The sequence below is a fragment of the Stenella coeruleoalba genome (genome assembly GCF_951394435.1).
Source record: "Stenella coeruleoalba genome assembly, chromosome: 2".
NCBI classification, from domain to species: domain Eukaryota; kingdom Metazoa; phylum Chordata; class Mammalia; order Artiodactyla; family Delphinidae; genus Stenella; species Stenella coeruleoalba.
The window spans coordinates 10,816,735-10,828,234 of record NC_137147.1 but is presented as its reverse complement, the minus strand read 5'-3'; the positions used below and the strand labels follow the sequence as shown (position 1 = coordinate 10,828,234).

At 41.1% G+C, this 11,500-nt stretch overlaps 1 protein-coding gene across 2 annotated transcripts in view; it reads right to left on the bottom strand.

The window, feature by feature from the left end:
* Positions 1 to 1,091: 1,091 nt before the first annotated feature.
* BTBD7 (BTB domain containing 7) overlaps positions 1,092 to 11,500 on the bottom strand; it is an 81,478-nt gene continuing 71,069 nt past the window's right edge. The window contains exons 7-9 of one of the 2 annotated variants that reach the window (XM_079908243.1): positions 11,082 to 11,260; positions 8,654 to 9,088; positions 1,092 to 6,748 (exon numbers count right to left, since the gene is read on the bottom strand). In XM_079908243.1, the coding sequence (XP_079764369.1) occupies positions 5,933 to 6,748; positions 8,654 to 9,088; positions 11,082 to 11,260 (1,430 nt within the window). In that variant the 3' untranslated portion in view covers positions 1,092 to 5,932. The remainder of the gene's footprint in view (positions 6,749 to 8,653; positions 9,089 to 11,081; positions 11,261 to 11,500) is intronic. The other variant, XM_079908242.1, reaches the window with a different exon arrangement.

Here is an 11,500-nt window from a genome sequence, read left to right as displayed (position 1 = left end):
GAGAACTTGGGCTCTGTAGCCACAATGCCTGGGTTTGAACTCAGGCTCTGCCAACTTACTAGCTGTGTGACCTTGGACAAGTCACTTGATATCTCTGTGCTTTGGTTTCCTCATTTGTAAAATGCACTAATAATAGTAGGTGATTCACAGAGGATTAAAGAAAACAATACTTAACTCATTGATTACAGGAAAAAAAAATAAAGTGCTTTGTAGTGAATCCAGTGTGTTTCTCCTCCCATTCATTCCTGGGCCATGTCAAGCCAGCCTTCCCCTCAGCCACAGTAACCTCCTATTGCTATGTACTGTTCCAATTGTCTCTAGCTAGTTTTTGTTTTTTGTTTTTTTTTTTGGCTGCATCGGGTCTTAGTTGCCCTGGGAGGGCTTAGTTGCTCCGCAGCATGTGGTATCTTAGTTCCCCGACCGGGGATCAAACTCACGTCCCCTGCATTAGGAAGGTGGATTCTTAACCACTGGACCACCAGGGAAGTCTCTTCCTACTTTAAAGCTTCTGAGAATAGGTATCCTGTCTGCTTTATCTGTTGCTCCACATTCCCAAACTTTGGGAAGAGTGGACTCAAGAACTATTCCTTAATGCACTGAGGAGAGGTAAGGCCTCAAGTAGCTAGGGAAGCTGGCCTGAACTCACCTTTCCAGGGGAATCCACAAGAACAGAAGTGAAAGTTGACTTACCCAATTTCCTGTTTTAGATTTTGAGGAAGCTCACCTTCAGAAACCTTAGGTTTTATTTTATCTTGATATTCCACAGTTAAACCTAAGACGGTTACGAAATATAAAAAGAGAACTGCCCCAGTGAGGCACAAAGGGTGAAATGCTGGGATGGAACTTATTAGTGCAATGATTAAAGTAAAAATTTTAAATAGTGATTTTAAAAAACGGAAATTGGAAAACTTTCTATTTTGCATGTTTTTTTTGGAAAACTAGACTCTAGATCATGACTCCATTTCCCTTTCAAATGGAAAAATATTAACGCTCCTGAGTTTGAATCTAAGCCAGGTGTCTGACACTTGGAGGCCTGTGAATCTTGGGGTGCATTTGGGTCTCTCACCGACGGACCACAGCCCTTCCAGTGACTGATTCATTCCAGTTGCTGGGTCCCTGTGTTTGGAATGCTGAACTTCCTCTGGAGACCCCTGTGCAAGTTACTTTTTTGCTCAAATTGTAAAATGAAATCTCTCAGAAATGCCCCAGTGAAATCACAGAAAATTCTGAACTTGAATCAAATGAAACATGGTATTTCCAAGAAATCCATAATACTTGAAAAAAGCCTCTGAATAACTGAAAGCATAGAGACAGAGGAGAAGTCCACCTAGAAAACCTCCCACTTCTACCTAGTGGTGGGGACAACATTGCTTCTATAACTGAGGGCTGTGTGCTACCTGCTAAAACAGACTGTATCCAACTCAGCGGGTTCTATCCAAGCCATTTATTTGAAACGCCAACTATATGTAGGATAAAGTCAGTGTTACATGCTTGTCAGTAACAGTAGAAAAATAGAACCAGTGAAAACCTTTGTACAACTGTAATGATACTCAAAAGAGAAATGTATCATTTTACAATGCTTCACACAGACGAATTCAAGTTTGGAGGTACCTAAATAAAAATACTATATATTTCTTTAAAAAACACTATGTACATTTGAAGCGTAAACAAGTTTTACAAAGTACTGGTTATGCAGGTTGTAGAAAACACTTGCATAGGACATGAAATCAGTTTAAGAAAAATTTCTGAGCCTTTAGCATTGAAGGCACTTGACTTTATACCAGTAACAGCACAACCACAAGAAATGCAGTGTTGTAGAAGATACCACCTCTCTGATGCACAGACGTGGTACACAAACAGCAAGTGGAGTTCAGGAATCTTTATCGTTCAGCCACCCCACCTAAGAGCAGGATTCCGTCCCACGTGCCCATGGAACCCAGATACACAGTCACGTGCAGGTACACGATGAAGCTTCCAGAGCTCATTTCAGCTCTTAGACAGAACCCATGTAAACACACAGACACAAGAAGTTATTTTCAAGACACACACTTGCAAGTAATCTTTCTATAGAAACGGCCACAGCATTATAACATTCAGAATATGGAAGATTGACTCATGGTCTGAGGCTTCTCTAGAGGAAAAGAAAAATCAAAAAACTTGCCAATACAACAATTACATAACACCTATTGCAATCGACAGGACAAAAAGACAACTAAACATTTCATAAAACACTGTTCGTACAACAGTGTTAATGGAAAATAATACAATACACTTTAGTGTGTGACGGTAATTCTTTTAGTAAGGTTATCTGTAATGAGGTTTTAAAGTAAACTCCTTAGTAGACAAAGTAAACCACTGCAGAACGGGGAATAGCACCCATCACTGCTGCTTTAATAGTAACTTTCAACAGTAAGTTGAAGGTCAACCAAATAATTAAAAAAAAAAAAAGGCAAACATTTCCCTTTGAGTTCAGTCCTAAGATAAAAACATAAATGCCTTAGAATTGCAAAACCAGTATCTTACAAGTGTTTCAGAAACACATTTTCCCCTAAAAGGCGGATTTCAACATGAAAATTCATATTTTGATGAGTAGTTACTGAGAAGTGTTCATCTTTCACCTCTAGAGACCAGCACGCGGGGATCATCTTTGCGTCCCGCTGCTGCCAACACGTGGGGGTCATCTTTGCACCCTGCTGCTGCTGCTGTATATGCTATTTCCCCTCCATCATCACTTAAATCCAAAGGGACACGTATGGTCCGCTGCTGCTAGAGCTTGGACAACAAATCCAAAGAAAACTCAATAAAGAACAGTTTGTTAAGGAAGCATAAACAAGAATTAAGCAAAGTTTCATAGAGTTCAACCAAAAAAACCCCCAAAAGACTCAAATAAAAAGAACTCATTTAAAATCTACCTGGTTACCAAAATGTCAGGAGAGATTAGGTCTAGGGACATGCCTAGAAAAAGCTACAGGGGCGTGTGAAAAAGAGTATGTATAGTACATGGTAAATTCAAACAACGATTTTTTCAGGAATAATTTTTGCCTTTCATGCTGCTATCTTTTTCCCTTAGGAGTCACAGGTGACTCTGAACTGAAATTACTAATCAAAATCACAAAACTAAAACAGAAATATAAGAAACAGACCAACAGCATCTTGAAGAAACGTAGATCTTCTCCTTCCGCTCCAGGCTCTAACTGGTATTCGCTAACCTCGACACGGCGGACACCAAAGGTGGCGATTGTCTAATGGCCTGATTGTCCATGGCCTCGAGAGGAGATCTGGTATGTTGAGATTTGGTTCTCATGAAATTTCTACACCGAGTAAAATGCTAGGTCCCGTGGCCTAAATTTTATATTATACATGTTTATTTCTGAGAGCAATCTTACTCAGACTTCACATTTATCTTCGTACAGCACTGAAAGAATTTAATGCTTAGTAAGCATCAAAGAAAACTGAATAGATGGTTTCAAAAGCCAGAGGCACATAGCTATTCAACCTACCCTACTGACCATATTTCACAAGATACATTAAAAGTCCACTAACACCTACCCTAACACTAAACCCACGTCTGTTTCCCTTCTGGAAGTCACAGCAGTCCACGATCCACAGCGCGTTTCTCTCTATACATAGAGTTTAGCCAGGTATGCTACTAAATTATTAAAAGCAAACTTCATAAATTAAATAAAACTATGAACAGTGGCCACTTCTTTTATAATTATATTTTAGGGACGTGAAAGAATATTTAATAAATTTTCAGAAAAATGCATGTGTGGCACCAATAGCTCTCGTCTAACATTTTTTAAAAAAAACAGGTTGGAGATGAGAAAGATTTCCCCCACCAACTACGTCTACTCACTCTTCTTTGCAGTACCAGCACAGCACAGTCTGAATTCAGAATAGAAATTTAAAACTGTATCGAAATAATTCATGTCAACACATGTATATAAATACACATTAAGGAATATGATGGAATTAACACTTTGTGTTTCTGAGGACAGACTGAGATTGGCTTCAAAAGACACCGTCATCTATCATAAAGTCAAAAACCTACTAAAAATGAGAACAGAGTCCTAACGTTTTTCATCTTTAAAAAAAGGAGCCTCAAAGGCGACAATGTGTAGCCGACCTCACAGTAGCCTGGTGTTGACTCTGGGAGATCTGGGGCTCGGTGTGCAGCTTGGCCGACATCGAGGGACGTATGGGCAGCAGCTAACTAGCCAGGCAGCAGAGCGAGTGGCAGCGGTTTGCCGGTGTAGACAGACAAACTGATGTGTTCCCATCTTTAAGACTACCTACTGTTAGGATTTTTTAAAATGTCAGATTATTCCTGAGTGTATATCCACAGGGTAAAAGTAGGAAAAGATTGTAAGAGAAACTACAGTTTCGGGAGAAATCAGAGTTCTTGACACCCAATAGAAACCTATTTACTTAAAAGTGCATGTCATTCATTTATATGGTAGCTTGTAAAGGCTCCCTAGCCCTGCATAGTTTTAGAGTGAGTGTGAGTGATTCAGAGTTTTTTATATATATACATACACAGAGAAGAGGCTCCCAACATCCTTCACGGGAGGGAGTGTTCAGAAAGTCTCTTTTCTTCTAAGTGCTACGGTTGTGTGTGTATGTGTAAAAATAGAAAGTGAATGCTCAAATAATGCTGAAGTGATTTAAAAACTCAAATACTAATGTATTTACATTGGAGAGTAAGAAAAAAACAGTCCTTAGCTCACACATTGCCCTTCTAAGGGAGGGGATCTTAAAAGATCCCATGTGCTCAGTGGTTCAGTAAAATCCCAAACCAGCGTCCCCAGTGGAGTTCAAGTAGGACATGTAGTATTTCACCGAAGGAAAAAAAAAAAAGGTTTCTTTTTCTTTTTTGGTGACAAAGCATTATGCATTATACAACAACTTCTTTAAAGGAAACCAAAATTCAGACACACTTTGAAAAACACTTAAAAGAAAATATCTGCTTACAAACACCAAATGACATCCGTAAGGCTGAAGCCCTTTTGTTTTTTTCCCACAGAGAGCAAGACAACTGAAGGCAGCAAAGCAGTCACTCCCCCGACATCTGGAGAGTCGCAGCTCAGAACCGGCAACCCCGCAGGGCAGGCTTAAGTTACTTCGCTAATTCCACTTCTTTAGGATTCCAGGAAAGCCGATCGCTTTAGAACCTCATCTAGTGAAACTCTAATCCACACTACCAGAATCTGCAGTGATTCTAACAGCATCTGCACTGTGAATAAAGCAACAGCTTGAGTCTGGACACAAAAGGCTTTTCTCCTTCTTGTTCTTTACTGAACCAGGAAACTTCAGGATCCTGACTGGATTCCTGCTGGAGGAATGAAGACCAGCTCCCAAGACTCATTTAAAAAGTACGACGTTAGATTTATGAAGACTGAGCAGGAAGATTTCTGAACTAAAACGATTACTGAAAAGAGAGGAGCATTTTGATGTGCTGTTCTTTGGAATTTCTATAATTAAAAAATAAACACAGAACTATTTCATAAGAAAATACATCTTAGTGTGCAATCCAATGCACGTGGAAATTGCTAGATGAAAGGTAAAATGCAAAAAAGTATGAAAATACAGTCCTTTAAATGTGGCAATAAAGTTTAACATACTGATATAAAAACAATACAGATAAAAGTACAAGTGCAAAAAAATTCCATCATTTGTAAAGAGAAAAAAAAAAAAGTGCCAGCTTGCTTGCTCTTAAAAATGCTTCCCCCACACAATTGTTCCAACACAAAACAGACGCAGCATTCAGAATAACCCTCTTAGCATGCCATGTCTAACAGACGTGTATATACAAAAACTAGAATAAAATAACGTGAAACTGAGTTATCAGCTGGCATCAATACTCTAAGTTGTTGGGTTACATCATAAAATGGGATGTTTCACATCTCAGGCACAGACGACTTGGAGGTTGCTCTCAAAGGGCAGACTTTTTGTAGAGGAAGTCTGGCTTGCTTGGTGACCTCCTTCCTCTGCTGATTGAATCTTCCCTTTCCAAATCTGTATTTCGCGGAGCTCCATGGCCCAAGGACTCGCTGTCTGCCAGTCTTCTACCAGATCTCTCTTCTGGAGCTTCAGAGCTACATGCAGAATGTGAAGGTCTGTTAGGAGTCAGCCCAAAAGTCAAGTCAGTTTCCACTGCTGTTCGCCCCCTGACATGGGCTGGACCGTTGCCGGCATTTTCTGGGGCTGCCAAAGGAAAGTCCGACCGCTGGGGAGGCTGCTCAACAACATCGAGGTGTACCGGCTCATTCTTTTGTCTGTGCAGATGCCCATCAGGGGAAAGTGGATATTCTCTCCTAGCTTCTTCCTGCTTTTTAGGAGAGGTCTGGCCAGGTAGGTAGGCTGACTTTAAGCCACTTGGTGATGCCTTATTGTGGCTATACAAATCGGGACCAAAATATCCACCTTGCGGAGGGGAAGGGCTGCGTCTGCCAGGAGCCGGAGTAGACGGTCTACAAGCAGCGTTCGAGAAGTCATAGAAATCTGGATATTCCTGCTGATTTTCTCGAGTGTCTGGTTTTTGCTCTAGTGTGTGTTTCTTTCGAGATGTGTGTGTATGCCTCTGTGGAATACACGATAGATGCTGGGGAGGCCCTGGTACTACTTCAGACACTGACTGGCTTAATTCTGTGTCTACAGCAAGTTCGGGAAGCCTCCTGTCCTTGAGTGACAGTGTGGACACTCCCATGGCGATATCTGGCATTAGATCATTTAGCACAGGTTGTGTACACTGCAAACAGAAACAAAACAGGGGGAGGGTTAAAAGAAAATGGCCCAAGACTCCCTCTTTTTCAAATGATGTTCACTGATTTTTGTTTCCTCTTAGAAAAATGATACATGCTTTTTTTTTTTTTTTTTTTTTTTTTGGCTGTGTCACGCAGCTTGTGGGATCTTAGCTCCCCGACCAGGGATCGAACCCAGGCCCCCGGCAGTGGAAGCATGGAGTCCTAACCTGGACTCCATGGACCATCAGGGAATTCCCCTGCTTATTTTTAAAATGATAAAAATATAGAAAGCTATAAGGCAAAACCCCCACAAAAACCCTAAACTTCCCTACTTGAGATAACCATTGTTATTAGCATTTTGAAGCAGTTCTCTTACCTTTTATATTTTGCACACATATTTTCATAAAATTTAGTGTATATATAACACTGCCATTAATACTATTTAAATTACTGCATACTGTTCTCCACTGTATTGATGAGGCATGACTTCTTAACCATTCTTCCACTGTTGGACCTTAAGGTTGCTTCCAATTTTTCATTATTATAATCAAGACTGTAATGAACATACAGATAAAACACCTTTGACGGGAGTTTTAATTAAAATATAAAGTAGGACTTCCCTGGTGGCACAGCGGCTAAGAATCTGCCTGCCAATACAGGGGACACGGGTTCGATCCCTGTTCCAGGAAGATCCCACATGCTGCGGAGCAACTAAGCCCGCGCACCACAACTGCTGAGCCTGCACTCTAGAACCCGCGAGCCACAACTACTGAAGCCCATGCGCCTAGAGCCCGTGCTCCGCATCAAGAGAAGCCGCTGCGATGAGAAGCCTGTGCACCGCAACGAAAAGTAGCCCCTGCTCGCCGCCACTAGAGAAAGCCCACGTGCAGCAACGAAGACCCAACGCAGCCAAGAATAAATAAATAAATTTATAATAAATAAATAAATAAAATATACAGTAGTAGAACTTTTGTAACTGTAGAACTGAGGGCCAGGCCAATAAGATGGGAATTTGGTTTATTCAACACTATCGATCTTTGCTGTTTCTTCTTTTTGGAGGGGTTCGGGGGGACAGCAGGGAAAGCGGACAGAAGGGTATAAGGTGAGGAAGGACCATAATGTGACCCAAGGCGTACACTAGTCCACAGCTTCCAAAAGGCCATATTTTAATGAAGATTCCCTTAACTAATATATGTATCTTTTGTTCTTCTCTATATTGAACACTATTAACAGTATGTGACTAAGCAGGCAGACTTAAAAATCACCACTGTTTTTTTTCCAAATGTATTATATAAAACAGAAATTCAGCCTCTAATGCAGTGCAAGATCAAGCAAAGAATTCTTGCTTAATTTACTACCTACTAGCGCTAGCGACTGTGATTTCCAGTCAAATGAGTGTTCTGATGGAATAGCTTGCTAGAGGCAGAGACATGCATGCGGGTTAATTTTCTGCCCATTTTATGAATGAGGAGTCTTCTGCCACACTGTTCCCGATGGTGTACTCAGCTACAAGTAGCTTCCCCTTCCTGCCCCAACAAAGCCTTTGGTAGAATAGTAGACTCTACAGAATAGAGGTCGGGGCCAGACTCCTGACACGTGCTTCAACAGCACACTATGAAACCGGTAACGTCATCTGCATTGTCCAGTAACCCCACCCTTCTGGATACCTGCACGCGAACATAAGGGAAGGCCCTGGCCTACTCCCACCGCAAACACCTCGTCTCTCTTCTCCGTCCTTTTTCATCCCCCTACACTCTCTTTTTCTCTCCCTTTTCCATACTCCCTTAAGTCTATGCTTTCAGCTTGTCAGTAACACTTCTGGGCACCGCTGAGTCCCAGGGGCCAAGGAAATTGCTTCTAACATTCCAGAAGCTTGTAATTTTAGGTAGGTTACTGAGGTGCAAACTTACCACTTGTCTCTCAGATACTACTGCTGCTGAGGCGGCGGCGGCTACCGTCTGTCTCCCCAGCCCTGTGGTGCCGGGACAGTCAGGTCCTGCTGCTTGAACACCTGGCAAACAGACTGGAGGGGGCACTGCTTTAGGAGCTGCTCTGGAGTGAAACAGTGAATGATTACAGGGATAAGAGAACGAACGTGAAGGGTGTTGGCTGGGAGGTCTTTGTCTCCAGCCCGCTTTGAGGTGGTGATGGACTGGGGTAGCTGGGGGGTGGTACGGCGGTGGTGGAGGTGGCAAGGGTGGATGGAAGGCCACAAAAGAGTCCGGATCTGTAAACACGGTTTCTGCAGCGGGGTTACTGCTAACTCGACATCTCCCAGACTGCCTCATTGTCAAGAGTGGACTTTCATCTCCAAAACGTTCATCAGGAAAGAACTTGTGAGGATTCTAAGAAAGAATGGGGGGGGGGGGGTAAACAAGGTAGGATATTTGTTAGCAGATTTCCTGGACAGAAATTTACAGGCTGAGTTAAGCGACTACCTAGGAAAACCACATTCAGCAACAGTAAAAGGCACAACAGACTTTTCTAGGCCAGAAGCCCAAGGAAAAATTACCTCAAAAACAGTATAAAAGGGTAGAGCGCAGCAGCTATCAAGGAGAGCAGTGTAACTGAATACTCCAGAAAGCAGGTCAGTAATCTCTTGCAAGATTATGTGATAATCAAAAACAGGAAATAAAACCTAATGCAAATATGTCTTTGCTAAGAAAATAAAATTAACATTAAAAACAAAAGGAGGGGGCTTCCCTGGTGGCGCAGTGGTTGAGAGTCCGCCTGCCGATGCAGGGGACACGGGTTTGTGCCCCGGTCTGGGAAGGTCCCACGTGCCGTGGAGCAGCTGGGCCCGTGAGCCATGGCCACTGAGCCTGCGCGTGTCCAGAGCCTGTGCTCCGCAACGGGAGAGGCCACAATAGTGAGAGGCCCGCGTACCGCCAAAAAAATAAAAAAATAAAAACAAAAGGAGGAACTAACACACCATTGTAAAGCAATTACACTCCAATAAAGATGTTTAAAAAATTTAAAAAATTAAGAAATTTTTAAAAAGGAGGAAAAGGCATATAAGTGAGGATTCTAGAACTTTCTGGCAAAACATCTGTACACTTTCAGTCTGAAATAAAAACTACAAAATACTATTCCTTACCTATTATATAGAAATAAGTTTGATTAATATTTTGATAAGCACTAATGGAAATTCTTAAACTGTAAAACTTACACAATTTAAGAGATCAAATTAAGATACAATTTAGAATGGCAAAGAGAATAGAAATGAACAGAAAACAAGCCTGTTTTAGAGATAGAAACCACAGTAAAAATTGAAAATCGAGAACCTAAAAATGGTGGAAAAAAAAAAAAAGAACCTAAAAATGGCCTGCTCCTTGCCTAAGGCCACCATACCATGTTCCCCTTTGAAAACTCAGGCTAAAGTGGTTTGCAGTTAGTGGCAAGAAAACAATTCAATCACTTGACCAGATGAAATTAAATTTTATTTTAGGCTCTACTTTAGTTGCTGTGAAGACTACTTTACACATTTTATACAAAAATGCTACTGCTTTTTGTACCAAATAATTACTAGAAATGGGTTTCTTCGTGCTAGTTAAAAAAAAATAAAAAGCACTCATTCCTTGATTCTCATGCTTATAGGGTTTGAACCATCATGCAAAAAAAAAATTCTTATAATAAAGGGGAGGAGAGAGGGAAAAAGAGAGGCATATGGAAGGTCTGTTAAGTATGTAGTAGGCTAAAACCTGATACCTAGTGACCAAACCAGGGACAGAAAGCAGAGAAAGGTCAGAATTTTCTACTTTCTCTTCCACTTCTGTTGGGCGTACATACCATGAACTTTTAGCAGTTAGCATTTATGTGCTTAATATATACAAGAGGCATAGCTGCTTTACATACAGCAGCTCTTATCTTCACAACAATTCATTTTACAGGTAAGGAAACTGAGGCACAGAGTGGTTAAGTAACTTGCTCCAAGTTAACTAATTGGTAAGCAGCAGAGCCAGGATATAAACCCAGTTCTCACTCCAGAGACTGTGCCCTGTCCACTCTACCACACTGCTTCTCACTGGGGGCTTTCAGGTCATCCAAGACACCAGGGACAGTCAAAGAGCATGTACAAAGAAAAAGACATGCTACAAGGGCTCCTTGGGATATGTAAAATACTGCCCGAGTGACAGTCAAGGCTTCTTATATTTTAATCTTTTTTCAAGTATAAAAAATTGAATATTTATTTAGAATGAGAAATTGCAAATTTTAAAATATGACATATAACACAACATCACAAAATCCAAAAGAATACCATAATATTTCCATTATTAATAATAACTGACAATCTAACACAAGGCTCCCTATTTTAAATGGTTTAGTGCCGTTTCCCACCTGCAAGAGCTCTGCAGCAGCATCTGCAAGCCCGAACTCTCTCAATACTCGAATCTGAATTTCATAGCTCACTGTGGCGCCTTCCCCACAGTTAAGTGCGTAGGCTCTCTGCACCTGCTCAGTGTGTCGTAGCTCCTGCAGACGTCTGACCATGTCTTTCATAATGAGGAGACGAGGAACTGGAAGAAGAGAAATAGTTTGTAGGCACAATACCTGAGCTACACAAAAGACCACCTGCTGAATGCAAGAAAAAAGCATGTGTTTTGCATCAGAATCTTCTCATAAATTTTTGATAGTATTTTAATTTCCTGGATAGTAATTTATATACTTCTAATTATTTTTTAAGGTTTTAAAATTTCACTGTGTCCAAAAGGCTCTTGGTAATACCAAACAGCTCCTGAACTGCATTATTAGTTCAC